Source organism: Acartia tonsa, chromosome 13, assembly GCF_053477335.1.
Source record: "Acartia tonsa isolate MP-2025a chromosome 13, ASM5347733v1, whole genome shotgun sequence".
NCBI lineage: Eukaryota > Metazoa > Arthropoda > Copepoda > Calanoida > Acartiidae > Acartia > Acartia tonsa.
This window is the reverse complement of record NC_137272.1, coordinates 33,529,714-33,550,760: the sequence shown is the minus strand read 5'-3', so window position 1 is coordinate 33,550,760 and position 21,047 is coordinate 33,529,714. Positions and strand designations below refer to the sequence as shown.

General features: G+C 33.7%; 1 protein-coding gene across 2 annotated transcripts; it reads left to right on the top strand.

Moving 5' to 3' along the window:
• Positions 1-9,181: 9,181 nt before the first annotated feature.
• LOC145304158 (myosin heavy chain, muscle-like) lies at positions 9,182-20,493 on the top strand. 2 transcript variants are annotated; one of them, XM_080145925.1, is made up of 15 exons: positions 9,182-9,218; positions 10,776-14,475; positions 14,594-14,672; positions 14,787-14,936; positions 15,028-15,830; positions 15,915-16,181; positions 16,267-16,460; positions 16,590-16,663; positions 17,015-17,091; positions 17,559-17,634; positions 17,735-17,786; positions 18,288-18,360; positions 18,673-18,742; positions 19,679-19,810; positions 20,015-20,493. In XM_080145925.1, exons 2-15 carry the CDS (start codon positions 10,796-10,798, stop codon positions 20,111-20,113), a joined length of 5,826 nt encoding a protein of 1,941 aa, XP_080002051.1. In that variant the 5' UTR covers positions 9,182-9,218; positions 10,776-10,795; the 3' UTR covers positions 20,114-20,493. The 2 variants fall into 2 exon arrangements, with proteins under 2 accessions (XP_080002051.1, XP_080002052.1); XM_080145926.1 differs by lacking the exons at positions 19,679-19,810; positions 20,015-20,493 and adding an exon at positions 19,078-19,155.
• Positions 20,494-21,047: the final 554 nt, after the last annotated feature.

Genomic DNA, 21,047 nt, shown 5'->3' with positions numbered 1-21,047 from the left:
AACATAAATAATAGGGTTGGGCCAAATTGAACAAATACAGATATCCGGCTGATTTATAATGCACGATATATGGTATTCAGGTTTATAATGACACACTAGAATTGAAATTTTTGAAAATCTTTAAATCTGAGATGGTACAAACTTTTTAAAATCTGAGAAAAGACCTGTTTTAAAGCTTTTGTTCCATCTCAATTTTAAAGATTTCTACAAAACTTTGATTCCTTTGTGTCAATATAAACCTGAATACTTGATATCCGGCATTATAAATCAGCTGGATATCTGTATCCGTCCAATCCGGCCCAACCCTATTATTTATGTTTGCAATTTGGTAATTTTGACTTATTATATATGTTATAATTAAGACAGCCCCATTTTTTTTGTAAATTTCAGGTTTATATCAACACACTAGAATTGAAATTTTTTTTTTAAATCTTTAAAAATGAGATGGTACAAAAGCTTTAAAAATAGGTCTTTTTGCAGATTTTAAAAAACTTTGCAGTGATTGTACTATCGCAATTTTTTGCATTACAGAAAAAATATTTTGCATGTGTAATTGTTTGGCATAAATCAACCATATTTTATATATATAGAGTAGCTGCACTTCTTAAAACAACGGATTTCAGTAATCTCTTTTTTAAGCCTGTCGAGAAAAACGTCTTAATCCAAAATTATCAACAGTAATCTTCTAAATAAAATAATGTCGCATTTTATAAAAATAAGGATGTCAACATCCATAAAAAGAATCAGAATTCTAAAAATTAGACGAATAGGATAATTAAATAAGATAAAAAAAATTGTTGTTAAAAAAAGTAAAAATTAGCATGTTTGAAACGGGACAAAAGATTTTCTGGTAACGATTATAGAGTTGCTACGCTTTCTAAATCGTTCCCAACTGTTATAGGAATCAATTTGCAAAGTTTTAAATCGATAGGACAAGTATCACATACCTATATTAACGAAAAGAGCTAACCGTTGCGGACGTACGGACGGAAGGGCCCACCCTTATTAAAGAAAATTTTTATGTCTATCGGCCTATCCCTGTTGCCCCAATATTTTTTATCTGAAGTGTCAAATTTCACCATGTTGACAAAATAATCTAAAATTAGGGTCAGGATTAACAAGGACGGGTTCATCCATTTGAGATTGCATAGTAATGAATTGCGCCTGTTTATTAATCAAGCCATCTCCTATTACTATTAATGTCACGCGCTTTACATAACAGCAGCAGTTACCAGTTTGAAGCAATGTCGTCTAGACTCGAACCAGACACCTTTCTTTACAAATTACACTTATGCACCGTTACCAGGAATCACCAAATGAGTCATCAAGATTGGGGGTTTGGTTGTTTTTTACATTCATTGTCCTACCTATTCCAGATAGCTAATTTTTATATAAGGATTTTTTTTGGCTATTTTCATGTTTTTGACTGTTTGGCGATGTTAATGTTATATCTTTAAAAACAGTTAATTATTAGTAAATTTTAAAATTCTTGTTTATTCGGGTGAATGCAAATTTTTAGAGTAGCTGCGCTATTTATAACGTTAGAAAGATTTTTTAGTAAATCCAAGAATTATAGGGGTTAAATTTCTGTACAATATTTTGATAATAATTAATAATTATAACTCAAAATAATTTTGTTTTTAAAAATGTTTCAAGATTATAGTAGATTTATTTTTTTAGCTCTCTCTCCTTCTCTCTTCCTTTTTTTATCTACTCTGTTCTTTTTTTCTCTCTCTCTCTCTCTCTCTCTCTCTCTCTCTCTCTCTCTCTCTCTCTCTCTCTCTCTCTCTGTCTCTCTCTCTCTCTCTATCTATCTATCTACCTATCTCTATCTATCTCTATCTATCTATCTCTATCTATCTATCTCTATCTCTATCTATCTATCTATCTATCTATCTATCTATCTATCTATCTATCTATCTATCTATCTATCTATCTATCTCTATATATCTCTATCTATCTCTATCTCTCCTTTTCTCTGATGATTGTAATCTATATTATTATAATACTATTAAACTAACTCAGAAACAGTACGGACGGATGGACGTATGAACAGACAGACAAAATTGATTAAGTAGCTTCGCTCCAATTAACGAGAAAAAGTATTTTAAATCACATATTTAATGCGATAAAAAAAGTAAAATTTAAGTACTTTTTAATCTTAGAACAATCAAAATTTTAATTTCAAGGATTAAAATATTAAAATCGTTTAAGAAGACTAATCTTTTCATTAAAACATTTAAAATGAATCAATTGAATTTAATTAGTTGAATTTAGATTTCAAAGAATAGGTGTAAAAAAAAACATCGACCATCCACTTTCAATTTTAGTTTTAAAAGAAAAGTAAAAAAATAGGGGGACATTTGGAGGGGTAAATCCAAAAAAACAAGGATGACAACATCCATAAGTAGCGAAGCACAAAAATTATGTATAAGAATTTAAAGATTAGTTGTCAAAAACATGTATATTGGGGAAAAATCACGAAACCTCTTAACTTTTGTTTTAAATTTTTTAATACTTATATATCAGTACTATGACTAACAGACTGACGGACAAAGTAAATTACATACTGGATGCTCAAAACAATGGGAAATTTAATTTTCATATTTTTATTTAAAAAATTTTTGAAATCGGACCATAAACACCAAAGATATGAGGAAAAATGTGAAAAATATAAAAATAGCCAAGAACCTGCAAAAAGGAAGTCTGACCGCCATTGATGTTTTCTTGAAAAGACAGGAAATTTAATTTTGATATCTATAACTGAAAAAATTTTGGAAATCGGACCATAAACACCAAAGATATGGAGAAAAATGTGAAAAATACAAAAATAGCCTAAAACCTGCTAAAAAGCGGTCCGACCTCCATTGATGTTTTATAGTTAATTGGGCTCCTTAATAATGGGAATGTTGTCAAATAATTTCAGCCTTTTATCTTTTATAGGAGCCGAGAAAAACACGTTTCCCCCAAACTAAGACATACGGGCATACGGACTTACGGACATACGGATAGACGGACAGACGAACAGGCGGACATTTCAAATTATAGAGTAGCTTCGCTACTAAAAATATAAACATTAACTGGATCTATAAGGGCCTTCACTTTAAAGCATCCGACCCTACTGTGAAACTGGTTTGACCCCCCCTCCTCTCCCCTATTTTTATTCTGAAAAAATAACCAAGAATTTTTTGTTTTTTGAAATAAAAAAAAAACAATGAAAATAGCTTAAACTACCACAGTGCCAGTTCAGAAGGTGAAAGATGAAAATTATTCTTGTTTAAGAAGTAGCTTATAGTGCCTGATAAAATAAGGTCATACAACACAAATTACCAACGATAGGCCAGTATACATTTCACTATTGTTCAATTACAATGTATAATGGCCTATCATTAGTCATTTGTATTGTATGACGTAACCCGTGATCGTGGCTCAACACGTAGCGCATCCGCTCGTCGTGGGGGAGGTTATTGGTTCGAATCTCAAGCCGACACCGCGTCATAACTAACAAAAGTTATCCCAACTGCTGAAATGTCAGGTGCGCGACATAAATAGTTAGAGTAGGGAAAAGCCTTGGCCCATAAACAGGCGCAACTTACTACCATGGACAAATAGGACTTTTTAAACAAAGGTCATGCAATCAAAGTGTTGGTTGTCTGATGGATGTTACTTAACCTAATACCCTTGGGTGTTAGAGTATCGCATCCCATTACACGTGGATGATGCTCTGGAGAAAATCATGCAAACTTGAAAATCTAGGAATCGATCTAGCACCCCAAATAACAGACAGATGTACAAAACAACTATTAGATTATATGGGCATATGTCATAGAAATCTTCACTAAAAATTTCAGCTGTCTATCTATCTTGTATAGAAGCCGAAAACATAGTCGTTTAAGCTTTTTTTTTGGGGGGGGGAGGGTAAAATTCTTTTAAGGTGGGGCTAATTCTGTTTTGGAGGGGGGTAAAATGGCGCGCGAAGCGCGCCGAAAATTTTTTACCCCCCCCAAAATTTTTACCCCGGGGGTAAAATTTGCTTGGGGGGGGTAATTACCCCCCCTGAAATCTGTTGGCAGGGGTATATTTTGTTTACCCCTCCCAAAATTTACCCCGGGGTAAAATTTTTGGGGGGTGTAATTTAAAATTAATTAAATATTTAGTAATACAAAAAATTTTTTGTTAGAGATTTTTTATTTTGGGGCCCTCCTAAATGGTTGGGGGTGCCTACGGCACCCCCAGGGTAGGGGTAAATTTTAAATGGGGGGGGGGTAATCGCCACTTTAACCCCCCCCCCCTTGGACGTCTATGGCCGAAAAAATCACGTTTCCCCCATAGCTTTGCGGCCAGACTAACGGACGGACTGACGGACAAAGTGAGTTATAGAGTAACTTTGCTACTAAAAGGCGATGGAAGATTATTAATAGGGCATATCTAAGGATTGCACACGTTTGTCTGTCATTCCATACGTGAGAGTAGGTGAACTATCAAATTCGTATTACTCCTAGTCTTAAATAAAAGTAACAGACTGTGTGTGTGTGTGTGTGTGTGTGTCTGAAGCTAAATATCTCGCTAACCTCATGACAAATGTTGTTCTCATCTTTATTTACTGTGAAGGTTTATATTTATTAGTAGAGAGTGAACTTTTTGGGAGATGGGTAAGGTTATTTTTCAGGGTTGTTTTATCATCGAAGTATATATATAGGTAACCTTTTCCATAATAGTTATAAACATCCTTAGACCTACAGAAAGCTTCACTGCAAAGAAGACCCATATCGGTTCAACGGTAAGCAAACACGATATACTTACATCTTGTTTTTTTATATTATGCTTTCACTGACGTTGTCATCCTTGTTTAATTTTATTCAAAATGTACTATTTTCCAGGAGAAAGCCATATAAAAATAAGCCTAAAATAAGGCTATAATATTTAGGAAGAAAAAACAAAACAAAATATTTATAGAACTGATAAATATTCAGGGAGTTGTAAATGGAAGATAATTACTTCTGATTAAAGAAAACCTAAGGCTTTTTTAAGCCCAAATATATTCCTAGCTTAAATCAGAAGAAAAGACAAACAAACAATAAATTTTGTAGAGTGTAAGAACTGGATAATCAAACATTAATTTGTAAGTCTAAACAAAATTGTACATAAATTTGTTACAAAATTGGGTAAATACAGGAAACAGTAAAAGGAGATGCTTTTATTTTTAGGACTTGGTCATAAGGATGTCTTGCTTATAATATTGTACATTTTTCTCCGAAGAATCACTATCCAAAATTCAGATAAATAGGATAATCATATCAAACAAAAAAAAAGTTGTCAAAATAGTTAACGATAATACAGTTGGTGCGCTTCCTAAATTGGAACACAGTAAAAGTGTCGGACTGATTATGACGTAAAAAAAATAATTAGCCAATGAGAGGCCACTATAAATTTTACCATTGGTCAATAATGGCCTCTCATTGGCTAATTTTTTTTATACGTCATAATTAGTCCGACACTATTACTGGGTTCCCTAAATTGTACCTAACTGTTTTAGGAACCATCATGCAAAGTTTGAAATCGATCGGACAATTCTATAAAAGAGCTATACGTTACGGGCGCATGAAGGAATGACCCTGAATATAGAAAAGCTTCGCATTTAAAAACAATATTAAAGATTCCAGTTTCATTCAGAAAATTCATTAATCTAAATTGTAACTTCAAGGTCAAATTATTATTGACTAACTATTCTTATAATTAAGTAACATGTTGTTTGTTTGTTTGTCTGTACCACAGGATCTTGCTAACCGCTACACCATGACGGTTCTCCTTTTCAGGGAAGCTTCTCATTGGTCCCAGGAAGGTTAATAACTACTTTTTTAAATTTATCTTTTTAAATATAAAATAAAAAATCAGGTTTTCTAATTATAATCTCCACTCTTCTAGTGCCTCTAGGGGCGTAGCCGCTAGTTCAGTGTAAACTAAAAATGAAAGAATTAATAATGTATCTATTAATGCTTGGATGTTACACCTGACTATCATGTTCTCTAAAAAAGTAAAACGCGCAGCATGCTAAAATAAGGATATCTACCATCACCTCCATTCACCCCCCCCCCCCTAATTAAAATTAAGAATTTTTTGAAATATTATGTTTTGTATATTGCTTATTTCTGAATTATTTAGTTTCTGTTTATTAATTAAAATCTCATAAATGGCTGTAGCATTAGGTTTATAATAATTGGTAAAGCTCATTACTTTCACTTTCGAGGATTATTTTATTGCAGGGATCTAAAGGGATAAGACAATAAATTGATATACATCCCCAATGATGATACACAAAAATTACCCCTTCTGTAATCTACAATTAGTGGCAGAAACGTTTGGACACTCAACTGAATGAACCAACCATTCATATTTCACTAAAAGTCCCCAAGATTGTTAACGTTAACGAATATGAAAACATCAGCATAAAACTTTGAGGACTAGTGTTATAAACAGCCCAAATCTCCTTCCTCCCTGATTTTTCCCCCATTGTCTCATCCCGGTATCCCTTTATTAATTCTGTCAAAATTAAAATACTAAAACTCATTGCGGATCATTTTCCACTTTTTAGTTGGAACATTTTTCATCTTTTTTTGATGTGGGTGTTTGATTTCAGCGCGCAATTCAGACGGTATTGTCTATAAAACAATAAAAAAATAAACAATAGCATTTAGCAACTTATTTTTTCATCAGGAAAACAGGGGACAAGCACAAAATTTTTAACCCTCTAGCTCTAATGGGAGCTGAGATAATAGGAGGAGGGCTGCATGTTTATGTTTTTCTTTTTTTTTATATTTTTTAAAAATATAGGAAGGGAGTGGACATTTTTTATGAAATTTTTATTAACAACTTTGGAGACTTTTCCTAAATTTTAATTGGTTGGTTTAAAAAGTTGAGTGTCGAAACGTTTCAACAATTAATTGTAATTTACAGAAGGGGAAATATTGTATATTATCATTAGGGATGTACATCAATTTATAGGCAATTGTCCTATCCCAATAGATCTCTACTATTCTTGCACTTTTCTAGATTTAATATAATATAATTTTGTCTGGATTAGATAAACATTCTAAATTCAAATAACTTTCACATATGAGCTGTCTTATTCTTTACAATTTTAAGGATTTCTTGAAAAATAAAGAATTAGAAGGACAATTTTGACGCCTAGAACAGAGAAAATTTTGTGATTTAGAAATGTATTATTTAAATTATAATGAAGACACTTGTAAATGTCGATAGCAACATAGAGGTGATAAAAAAACGGTCTTTTCTTAATCTGACTAGACCTAAATAAGATAAAAAATCGTTTTAACATTTTAAACGCTACCTGCCCTTGTTCTCATAAACAAGGATGACAACATCAATAAAAGCGAAGCTTTTAAATTGTAGGTCAAACATTAACGCGTGTAGAGTGTCATAACTGCATAAGCAGAATATAAATTTTAAACAAAATTTTAAGTGAATTTGTTGCATTACTGTTTGATTATAGGACAATGTTTTAAGGCATAATTACATTTTAGGACTTGATTATAGAGAAGTTTTGCTAATAACATTGCACTGTGTTGTCCTAGGAAACAGTATTCTAAAAATCAGATAATAGGATAATTATATGATATGAAAAATTGTTTTCAAAAAAGTAATAAAAATAAGCATGTTGAAAATGGACTTTCTGGTAAAGATTATGGGGTTGCTGAGCTTTCTAAATATTACCTAACTGTTGTAGGAATCATTGAAATTGATAGGACAATTCTAACATGTCTAGATAAAAGAAAAGATCTAACCGCTACGGATGTACGGACGGGCCAATCCTAATTATAAAAAATCCTCGCTTTTAAAAATATATAGTAGACACAGATAAGAAAGCATCATATCAAATGCCTTTGTGGCATCAAGAAATGAGTCAAATTTAGGATGTGCAAAAAAATTCAAAAGTTAACAATTATTAGAGGTATTTTTTTAAGCACATCAATATTTAAAAGTGAATATTTAAAAGGTTATTGCAATAATTTGCTTTTTATTACAAAAGCCTAGGTTAATTTATTTATTGATAAAAATTTAGGCATTTTCCCTCATAAGAGAAATGATCGATTAATTGATGTACATCCCCATTTATGATAAACAAAATATTCCCTTCTGTAGATTACAATTAGTGGTTGAAACGTTTGGACTCTCAACTAAATTAACCAAACAATAAAAATTTAATAAAAAGTCCCCCAAAGTTGTAAAGCCAACTAACAAGAAAACGTTGTTATAAGACATTGGGGACTAGTGGGCTAAACAGCCCAATGTCCACTCCCTCCCAGATTTGTCTGTCTTCTCAAGATTGTGTTGGCTGATTTTTGTAACCTGATGACAGATTCTATTTCACCGCGAAAAAAGTACTGTTACAAAATTAACAATAAGAATCGGGAATAGTACCTTTCGTGGCAACGCCCCTTAAGGGACGATTTTTCGTATTTTTAAACTGCTTTTTATAAGTTATTTTAGGTTAGGTTAGGTTATATTGTGTTAGGTGATTGCCACACAGGGTTATGCAATTGACCCTGCAGGGCTATAGACCCTGCAGGGGCTAGAAATAGGAGAAAAGCTACTGTGAAAAATACGAAGAATCGCCCCTTAAGGTGCGTTGCCACGAAAGGGACTATACCCGAATATTCTAATATTATTTATGGATGTTTTGTCTCAAAATGCCCAACAAGCACATAAACCCACCAACCTATTATTTTAGGGGAAAAAATTCAAAATTTGGGTGGATATTATTTCCTTTATGCCTATCCACTGCGGGTGCTCTAACCCTACTGGGATACCCTATACCCAATAACCCAAACCTAAAGTAAAATACATGAAAAAAATTCCCCTTCTCTTCTTTATTTTTAGATTATTTTGAAATGATAGCAAGGAGGGGAAGGGGGTGCACTGTGCTCGACTATGCACTGTGAAGGAAACTACTATACATATATCTACTCTATATGTCTATAGGGACTTTTAAAATTTTTAAAGGATGTAATTAAATATTAAAAATGTAGTGTAGAGAATTATTTATTTTTGCAAAATTATTTTTTTCTTTTTTGTGTCAATACTCTTAATTATACTGTTGCAAATTTTTCTGCGCTGTTTACATTCTGGTCAGGTAGGGGTATAAATATGGGGGGCATAGCTAAAAAATTTCAGTCTTCATCTTGACTCTAAGGAGACAGGTATACATTTATTGGGAGTGGGCCACTTTGTTTTGTCTTTTTGTTTATAGTAAATATAATAAAATATAGATAATAGCCAGGGTTAGGTTTAAAGCTATTTTTAAAAAGAAACATACAAGATTCAACAATTAAACTATGGAAATCATTTCTATGTAGATAGGAAAATAAGGCCCTAAAATTAAAGTTTGCTAGTTGAAAGAGTTATGGAAGCAAAACCTGACTTTGACAACATTTTAGTTGTAAAATCATTATGGAAAAAAAATTCACATTTCAGTTTTATGGCCTTAATTTATCTGTATTATTATTAAGCTTTAAAGAAAGCTTTTCTAGATTACTTTAATTTCTTTTATTTTGAAATTAAATAAAAAAGTATGAGTAAAGAAAATGAGATTGATATATGTATTAAATATTTGTTTAGGAAAAGTATATATATAAAGACCTTTTTACACATACATTAAAATGATTATTACTAGACAAGATATACATATATTATTTTGATCTATTAACCCTTACAGATCGGGCCCCAATTCCCACCTTAATAGATCGGGGGGGGGGGGGGGCTCAAAGAGCCCCCCCTCTCTATCTCGGCTCCTTGTAAAGATAAAGACGTAAAATTTTTTTCTGGTGGTTCATGTGTATTTTCAGAGAAAATTACTTTTTCTAGTCATAGCAGTCAGACCGCTCCTTAGCCGCTTTTTAGCGGCCAGCCGCTAAATTTTAAAACAGCTGTAGAGCGGCCAATTTTGCAGCTAGGATGACCAAATTTTAGGACGAACTTTTATTTTTCATAACAAAAAAATTACTTTTTCTGATCATCGCCGAAAAACGGCAAATAACGGAAACCGCCATTTTCGGCGGTTACGGCGGTTAAACGGCGGTTGGCGGCGCAAATTAATATTTTTATCTGTTTATTATTGCTCAAGGATATACCAAAAAAAAATTATAGGTCTCTAGCTGTAATAGAAGCCATGATATTCATGATATATGTCTGTAGTAAAAGCCGGACAAAAATCGGTCATACAGTCGGTCAGGGAGCGGTCAAACGGTCATAACACCACTTTTCTCAGATGGTCATTGATATCTAAGTATTCACCAAAAAAAATTTAGGTTTCTACCTTATACACAAAAGTCATAATGTAGAAATTAAGATTTATTTAGAATTTTTTCTAATTTTTCTTGCTACCCAACCGACTTTGACCGGACACCACGACCGACACAGACCAGATATCCTAATAAAATCAACTCTTGCCGACGTTTAATTACTAAACTTAAAAAGTCATGAAGTTACAGCTCTCCATCTTACCTACAAAAAAAATGAGATTGAAAAAACTAGAGGGGGGGGCTCTTTGAGCCCCCCCCCCCGATCTGTAAGGGTTAATTAAAAAAATTTTAGAAAAATTATGATAATAGAAAACATATTATCTGTAAAAAATCATTTCTACTTAGTAGATAAGGTAGATAATTTAGCTTATATTTACAATGGAATAAAATGTCAAATAAATTTATTTATTTGAATATTTTCAGTACATTTTTTACAATTTTGTATTTTCTATTTAGTGTAATCTACTGCTTCAACTATGCCAGGCCATATCAAGTTAACCAAGACAGGTCAGCCTGATCCTGACCCTACTGAATTTCTAATTCCATCTATGGAAATGAAGAGGGAGTCTCAGAACAAGGTTTATGATGCCAAGAAGTCTGTTTGGATCCCTTGTCCAAAGACTGGTGGCTACCGTGAAGGTCTCCTTGAGTCAGGTAACCTGGAGGATCCTGCCAGCAAGTGTGTTGTTGCTGTGGGTCATGAAAAGTTTACCCACAAAGCAGCTGAGGTTGGAAAGGTAAATCCTCCCAAGTTTGAGAAGTGTGAGGACATGGTCAACCTGACTTTTCTCAATGATGCCTCTGTGTTCTGGAACTTGAAGACTCGCTACCAGGCCAAGATGATCCATACATATTCTGGTCTTTTTGTTGTTGTTGTCAACCCATACAAGCGTTATCCACTCTACACCCATAGAGTCGCCAAGATTTATCTTGGAAAGAGAAGAAATGAGGTACCTCCTCATCTTTGGGCTATTGCTGAAACTGCTTATCGTGGTATGTTAAACAACCAAAAAGATCAAGCCATGCTGATTACTGGTGAATCTGGAGCTGGTAAAACTGAGAACACCAAGAAGGTTATTACCTACTTAGCCATGGTAGCTACTGGATCTGGTAAGAAAGCTGAAAAGAAGGTGTCTCTTGAAGACCAAATTGTGGCTACTAACCCAATCTTGGAGTCTTATGGTAATGCTAAGACTTCCAGAAATGATAACTCATCCCGCTTTGGTAAGTTCATTAGAATTCATTTTACCAATTCTGGTAAGCTGGCTGGTTGTGACATTGTGTCATATTTGCTTGAAAAGTCTCGAATCACTGAGCAGCAGGAAGTGGAAAGATCTTACCATATCTTTTATCAGCTTCTGCAGCCTTATGGTGATGGTATTGGTGGCGGCTTAAGAGAGAAGTGTCTGCTCAGCACAGATATCTATGATTATATCTATGTTTCTCAGGGTAAAACCAAAGTTGAATCTATTGATGATAACGAGGAACTTGAGTATACTGAGGATGCTTTCAATGTACTTGGTTTTGGAGAGCAGGAGAAGTATGATTGCTACATGCTGACAGCTTCTGTCATGACTTTTGGAGGTATTGAGTTTACAACCAAGGGTAGGGATGACCAAGCTGAGTGTCAAGCTGTAGGTGCTGACACCTTTGCTGGAAAAGCAGCAGCACTTTGTGGTGTTGATTCAACAGCAATGATTAAAGCCTTTTGCAAACCAAGGATCAAAGTTGGAACTGAGTGGGTAACTAAGAGTCAGACTTGTGAGCAAGCTACTAATGCTGTAGGTGGTATTGCTAGATCTATTTATGACAGGGTATTTAAGTGGCTAATTGAAAAGTGTAACCAAACTCTGATTGATCCAACATTGAAGAAATCAAACTTTTGTGCTGTCTTGGATATTGCTGGATTTGAGATTTTTGAGTACAATGGATTTGAACAAATTTCAATTAACTTTGTCAATGAAAAGCTTCAACAGTTTTTTAATCACCACATGTTTGTTGTTGAACAAGAAACCTATGTTGGTGAGGGTATTGAGTGGGAGATGGTTGACTTTGGTATGGATCTGCAAGCAGCTATAATCATGTTTGAGAAACCTATGGGTCTCTGGGCTATTTTAGAGGAGGAGTCTCTGTTTCCAAAAGCAACTGATAAGTCATTTGAAGAAAAGTTGAAGGCTTCTCTTGGAAAACTACCAATTTTCTTAAAGCCTCAATCTAAAACTGACAAGCATGCTCATTTTGCCATTTCTCACTATGCTGGAATTGTTTCTTACAATGTAACAGGATGGCTGGAAAAGAATAAGGATCCTGTAAATGATACTGTTGTTGAAATATTCAAGTCAACTTCTACCATAGATCTTCTTATCCACTTGTGGGCTGATCATCCAGGTCAACCTACTACAACTCCGAAAGAGGAAGGTAAGAAGAAAAAGAAAGGAGGTGGCACCAAAACTGTGTCATCTGTTTACTTAATATCTTTGAATGATCTAATGACAACACTTCATAGCACTGAACCCCACTTTGTTCGTTGCTTAGTACCTAATACTCACAAGAAGCCAGGTGATGTAGAACCACCCCTTATTATGCATCAGCTGACTTGTAATGGTGTGCTTGAAGGTATTAGAATCTGTATGAAAGGTTTTCCAAACAGGATCCTTTATCCGGATTTCAAGATGAGATATTATATTCTTGGTGCTGCTGAAATGGCTAGTTCTAAGGATAATAAAACAGCTGTTTATGCTATGATGGATAAAATTGAGTTTCCAAGGGAAAAGTATAAGCTTGGCCACACTTTGGTCTTTTTTAGAGCAGGAGCTCTAGCTTATCTGGAAGAAGTTAGAGATGAAATTGTGCTGAAGCTTTTGAGGTGGTTGCAAGGTCAAGTTAGACAGTTTACAAGATTCAGGGAATTTAGCAAGAGGAGAGACCAAAGAGAGCTGCTGGTTGTTTGTCAGAGACAGTTCAGGAAATATATTTCACTCAGAGATTGGGGATGGTTTGTCATTATCCAAAAAACACGCCCACTAATTGGTATGCCAAACCCTGAAGAAGAGCTGAGATTGTTGAGTGAAAGAGCAAATGCTACTTATGGTGTATACATGGAAAAAATCAACACTAAAAAGGAGCTCTTGCAAGAAAACACAATTATGGAAGATGAAAAGAAAGCTATCATAGCTCAAATAGAAAAGGAACAGGGAGATTTGTCTCAATATCATGAAAGACAAGCCAAGCTTTCTACTCAGATTGCTGATCTAAATGTTGAACTTGAGGAGACTCAAAGTACTCTAACTAAAGCTGAACAAGATAGAATTCAGTGTGCAGCTGACAAGAAAGAATTGGAACATGAGTGTGTTGCTGTAAAGAAAGAAATTGAAGATATTGAGATTGCCATTCAAAAGCTTGAACAGGAAAAGGCTAACAAAGACCATACTATAAGATATCTGAATGATGAAATTGCCAATCAAGATGAAGTAATTAATAAACTTAATAAGGAGAAAAAGCACATATCTGAGATTGGAGGCAAAGCTTCTGAAGACTTAGATGTTGCAACTGAGAAAGTTGAGCACCTCAACACTATCAAAGGCAAGTTGGAACAAGCACTTGATGAAATTGAATCTTCTCTTGACAGGGAAAAGAGAAGCAGAGCAAATGTTGAAAAGGAAAGAAGAAAGGTTGAGGGAGAACTCAAAATAACTCAGCAATCTGTTACCGATCTAGAAAGATCCCAAAAGGAGCTTGAAGGACAAGTTGGAAGAAAAGATGGAGAACTTGCTGGACTTGCTAATAAACTGGATGATGAACAAGCAATTGTTGCCAAGTTCCAGAAGTCTATCAAAGAACTTCAGCTTAGAGTTGAGGAGATGGAAGAAGAGCTTGAGGCTGAAAGACAAGGTAGAGCTAAGGCAGAGAGACAAAGATCAGATCTTGCAAGAGAGCTTGAAGGTCTTGGTGAAAGATTGATGGAAGCAGGAGGAGCAACTGCTGCTCAAATTGAACTAAATAAGAAGCGTGAATCTGAAGTTGTCAAGCTAAGGAAAGATCTGGAGGAGTGTAATATTCAACATGAGTCTACTCTTATTTCCTTGAAAAAGAAACACCAAGATGCTATTGCTGAAATGCTTGAGCAAAGTGACCAGCTACAAAAAATGAAAGCTAAGTAAGTAAATTAAATTTATATTTTAAAATATATATTTTTTTACAATTACAAATATTAACTATTGATATATTTATCTGACATGTAAATCAATATTCTGAATGCTTTTTACATAATTTAGAATTGAGAAGGACAAGGGTAAGATTATGTCTGAGATAGCAGATGTAAGAGCTGCAACAGATGAAGTTAATAGATCCAAGGTAATAGACATACTCAATATAAAAACATATTTCTATCACATCAATTAGATGGAGTAGAAAATATTCTGTTTAGAAGCATGTTTAAAAAAATTTTTTTTTTTTTTTATTTAACAGGTTTCTGCTGAAAAGTCTCATAAGAATTTACTTGCTGAGCTCACTGAGCTTGGAAAAAAGGTTGAAGAAGCTAACCTCACTCTTGCTGATTATGAGGGATACAAGAGAAGACTGACTGGTGAAAATGCTGATCTTCTCAGGCAACTACAGGTAAAAACTTTGTTTTGTTATCTTAATCAAATGTTTCATATTTTTATCTTCCTCCTAAAAACATAATTTCTTATTTGAGTATACAATTTAGGAGCTTGATAATAATGCTGGTCTTCTTGCCAAAACTAAAGTTGCTCTTATGTCTGCTCTTGATGAACAAAAGAACATTGCTGATATAGAGTCAAAAGAGAGGTCTTCTTTGCTTGCCAAGTATAGAAACCTTGAGCATGAAAAAGATGGTCTTAGAAATAACTTAGAGGAAGAAGTTGGTTCAAAGGAAAATCTTGCCAGACAAGCAAATAAAGCTGCCAATGAATCTGACATGTGGAGACAAAAGTATGAAATTGAATGTGTTGCAAAAGCAGATGAAATGGAAATGGATAAAATGAAACTACAAGCACGTCTCTCTGAATCTCAAACAACAATTGAAAACCTGAATTCTAAACTACAACAGCTGGAAAAGGCCAAGCTAAAGGTCACTGATGACTTAAACAACTTGAGTGTTCAATTAGATCAAGCTCAGATTCTTAACTCATCTCTTGAGAAGAAAGCAAAGCAATTTGATAGGATTGTTGCTGAATGGAAGCATAAGGTTGATGGTACTTCTATGGATCTTGATATTTCCCAGAAGGAAACAAGAAATGCTGCCTCTGAGTTGTTCAGAATCAAGAATGCATATGAAGAGTCTGTACTTCAACTTGATGAAGTCAGAAGAGAGAACAAAAATCTTTCAATGGAAATTAGAGATATAATGGATCAAATTAATGAGGGAGGAAGATCAATCCATGAAATTGACAAAATCCGCAAGAGGCTAGAGGCTGAAAAGATGGAACTTGAAGCTGCTCTCTCTGAGGCCGAAGGAGCTTTAGAGCAAGAAGAAAACAAGGTTCTCAGGTAAAGTGTTGAAAATTATATATCAATAATAAATTTTAATGATCTAAAATTCAATTTTATAATATCATTATCCATGTATTTTAGAACTCAGCTAGAGTTGAACCAAGTAAGACAAGAGATTGAAAGAAGACTTGCAGAAAAAGATGATGAGTTTACTACCACCAAGAAGAACTTTGCTAAAGCTATTGAGGGAGTTCAGCATGCTCTAGAGTCAGAGACCAAAGCTAAAGTTGAAGCTTTGAGAATGAAGAAGAAGCTAGAGACAGATGTTCTTGATCTTGAAACATCTCTGGAGCATGCTAATGCAGCAAATGTGGAAAGCCAAAGAACAATCAAATCTATTCAAAACAGGTATCTTTAATATCTAAATATATTTATTTGTTGGTAAAGAAATTTACATAACATGGTATTTGTGTTAAAATGCTTTATTTTAAAGGTTGAGGGAAACTCAGGTAAAACTTGAAGAAGTGAGCAAGGCCAAGGAGATTGCTAGAGAGGGTCTTATGTCAGCAGACAGACGAGCTCATGCCAATCAGAATGCTCTGGAGGAAGCAAGAACTCTGCTTGAACAGGTGGACAGAAATAGAAGAATCATTGAACAGGAATTGGCTGATACTAATGAAAGCCTTGGTAAGACAAATTGTTTTATTTATAATTATTTTGTTCATAACATCTTATTTTACAATCTTTAATTCTGTCTTTCTTCATATATCAGTTTAGCTTATTGCTGACAAATAATATTGAAAAATAAATTATTAGGAGATCAGACATGCACAAATCAAGCTCTAACAAGTGCCAAGCAGAAGTGTGAGAATGAAATAAACACTCTCAATGTAAGTAATCTTTATAAAATGAATAGAAATAAAGTTTTAGGTTTCTGAAGTAAAGTCAGAGTCATACTACATAGCAATTTTTTTAAAGTTTAATACCTACACTTTTACAACCTAACAACTTGAATTGACAATCTTTATATAAAAGTAGCAAGATGTCTATTTGAAAATTTCTCGTTATCTGCAGAACCAAGGTGTATCTTCTTTACAATGGCCATAAGAATGTTTTTTAACTATTGTGATGTGTGTTCCTCTTTCAGGCCTATAGTGGCGAAGCCGCAAGTAAATGTAAAAGATAGGACAATATTAAATTGTTGTAATGTTAAACAATTTTTTGAATATATGACAATTTAGCATGATCTTGATGAAATGTCATCAGAAGCTCAGATGTCTGAGGAGAAGGCTCAACGTGCTATGATAGATGCTGCTAGGTATACTATTATTTGAGTTTTTATGGCAAAAATGCTCATACATTTGCTGTACATTTATTTTTTATTGCTTGTCCAGTCCACACAACTCTCCATTTCAGTAGAGAAATTATTCTTATGAAATTGGCTTATCTCTTAGATTGGTTATTCCTGACACATAATTGTCTATTTCCACATAACAAACTTTGTTGATCTTGTTACTATACACATCAAGTTCCAATAATGTAAAGTAGTAAGTTTTTTGTGTAGCTTATTATTTTGATAACTACTGAAATGATAAGGTTCTGCATTTTTGAGAAGCTTTACATATATCCTTGTATGGTTTTAGGCTATTTTATTTTTTAGATATATGTCTTGAGATGGTTTAAGGCTATTTTTCTGCTCTTTCTTATTCCTGAGTTCTAAGGACGCAGCTGTTTGAATCTATATTACAAAAGTTAAAATAGCATATTGATGATTTTACTATACAGGCTTGCTGATGAGCTCAGAGTTGAACAGGAGAATGCTATGGCTATTGAAAGAGATAGAAAGCTTCTTGAAGCTCAGGTTATTTTCATTACTTAACTTTGTTAATAAAAAAATGACATATATACATAAAAATTATCTTTTTTGTGTAAAAAGGAACTTTTTTTATGCTTTTTTTCAGGTTAAAGATGCACAGGCAAGACTTGATGAAGCTGAACAGAATGCTCTTAAAGGTGCATTGCATACCCAAGATATTATAAAATTGAATAATTACACCAATGGCAATAATATAATTGCTATTTTATAATGAATTTAAAATGAGATGGGGTAGTTTGAATATTTAACTTAGATCAACTTAGATTAGGTTAAATTGGTTTTACATACAGTATCAGGGGTGCATTGCAGAGAATAGGATAAATTTGCTCTCACTCAGTGCTACAAAAAAAATTGTGGAATATTTATATACTTTTAACTTTTATTTCATTCTTTAATTGTAATCTATCTATAGATACAGTTGTATGATACAAAGCAGAATAAAGATATATATTTCATGTTGTAGTAATGAGGTGGGTGATGCCAATTTTACAATGACACAAATAAAGCTGGGTGTTTCTTTGTTTTTCAGCTAAAAAAAAACACAATCACACTAAAAGTAACTGCTATAATAACACTGTGATTTATATTTACATTCATTTTTTTATATCTAGTGTCAAATAAACATTTTTATTGTTCAGGTGGAAAGAAGGCAATGGCTAAAATGGAAACTCGCATTAGAGAACTTGAGTCAGAATTAGATGCTGAAAATAGGTAAGCAGTGGCGTGCACAGGAATAGTTACAGATGGGTCCTGATGGTTTGATGAAAGGGGAAGGCAGGCCTTCCCAATTTTAATTTTAAGGATTGTTGAGTTTGACACTTTTATTTAATGCTGATGAGTTGGTTCAGAAAAGATGTGTTCAAACCTTTTAGCCAATATATTTAATCTACAGATGAAGTAATATTTTACAATCATTGGAGATGTACATCTATTTATTGTCAATAAGGTCCTGAATATTACAGAATACTTGTTTTTAATTTCCTACAATTTTACTATTGATAACTGAGCACCTGTTTATTTCAGGCGTAGTTCTGATGCTATGAAGAACTTGAGGAGAAGTGAACGTAAGATCAAGGAGCTCACTTATCAACAGGTTTAATTTAATTCACTGGTTGCTTGCCCCTGGCGTCCAGAGTGAAGAAATATTAGGATTGGGAGATAACAGTTACGCCAAAACACTTTGATTGATTTCAGGGGAATGCCATGGCTCAAAATTTATGCATCTCCTTACCATGCACAGCTAGGACTTCCCTACAAGGGTCTTGCAATCTAAGGGTTGGTTGTCTGTAATAGTTAAGATGTTAGTGCCATGGGACATACTAAAGATTTGTTTATATTATTGTTATTGACTGTCCCCAGAAATGTAAATAAAGAATAGGAAAGCTATAGGTTTTCCATGATACTGATATTACTAATGATAGTACTAAGGATGAGGATAGAAAGAACCATGAGAGGATGCAAGGTCTGTCAAGATCCTACTAATGATACTATTAAGGCTGAAGATAGAAAGAACTATGAGAGGATGCAAGAAATGTCAAGATCCTACTAATGATACTATTAAGGCTGAAGATAGAAAGAACTATGAGAGGATGCAAGGAATGTCAAGATCCTACTAATGATACTATTAAGGCTGAAGATAGAAAGAACTATGAGAGGATGCAAGGAATGTCAAGATCCTACTAATGATACTATTAAGGATGAGTATAGTAAGAATCATGAGAGGATGCAAGGACTGTCAAGATCCTACTAATGATACTATTAAGAATGAAGATAGAAATAAGAATAGAGGATGCAAGGACTGTCAAGATCCTACTAATGATACTATTAAGGATGAGGATAGTAAGAATCATGAGAGGATGCAAGGACTGTCAAGATCCTACTAATGATACTATTAAGGATGAGGAGAGAAAGAACCATGAGAGGATGCAAGGACTGTCAAGATCCTACTAATGATACTATTAAGGATGAGGATAGTAAGAACCATAGAGGATGCAAGGACTGTCAAGACCCTACTAATGATACTATTAAGGATGAGGATAGAAAGAATCATGAGAGGATGCAAAGTCTGGTTGATCAGCTGCAGAATAAAATCAAGTCCTACAAGAAACAGATAGAGGAGGCAGAAGAGATTGCTGCTCTCAATCTTGCCAAGTTCAGACAGGTTGGTTTAAAGAATAAAGATTTTCTTCAAATAGTGTTTGCCTGTATGTCAGTTAGTCCGTAATGAATAGCTATAATACTTGATTTGAGCAATGATTTTGAATTTATGTTTGTCACTTTTCGTTTGTCTGGCATTTTGATTTAAAAAGCCTAGCTGATATAGATGTCATACTTTGTTTTTTAACATCTTTATTGAATAATAAAGGTTCAAGCTAATCTAAGTGACAGTGCTGAAAGAGCTGACCTGAATGAGCAAGCCCTGGCCAAGATGAAAACTAGAGCTCAATCCATTGGAATCAACTAATAACCAGGATGTTGATTATAAATATCATTTCTTCCCTATAAGGTAAAAAAAGGGAGTAGACATTGGACTGTAAATTGAACAGTGCCAAAAGTTTTATGACAACAATATCTTATTCATTGATCAAGAACTTTTTTAATCTACAGAAGGGGTAATTTTGTTTATCAATATGAAAACAAATTTCATTAACATCATGTACATTTTAATTTATAGGGATGATATTTGAAAAAAAAAATATTTTATATTTATAGTAATTAATTATATATAGTTATTTAATACATACTAATAAACATAAATCTAAAATAAAATATTTAAAATACATTCATATTTTGATAATTAACAACTAAGAAACATTTTTTATAAAAATAAATAATTGGTATTTATATAATTGCATTTTATTTATCAATATTTTAAGTTCGGAAAAAAGCAAATATTTGTCAAAGCAAAGCTTTTCTGTAATTAGGGTTTTTTGTTCGTACGTACCTATGTATTTCCGTTAATTTAGGCATGTTAGAACTGTCCTACAGATTTTAAACTACTAATTCCTTACCAGAAAGACCCCCATTTTTAACATGCTGATTTTGACTTTTTTTGACAACAATGGAACAATGATTCCTAGGACAACAAGGTACAATATAATCAAGTCCTAAAAATGTCCATAATGAATCCCATTTTATTATTATTTGTCTGTAGCGAAGGATCTTGTTAACAGCAAAGCTTCTTATAGGTAAAGGGAAGGTTTATAACTACTTTTGAAGAGGGTATCTCAACCCATCCAAAATAAATCACCCTTCAGAAAAATGTCCTTCCCCCCTCCCCCCTCCTTTTCCTTTTTAAAACTAAAATTGGAAATGAACGGTCAACTTACCCCACCTTCGTTCCCTCGAGTGTCTCTAGAGGCCAAACAGGGGCGTAGCCGCTAGTATGCTTTAAAGTA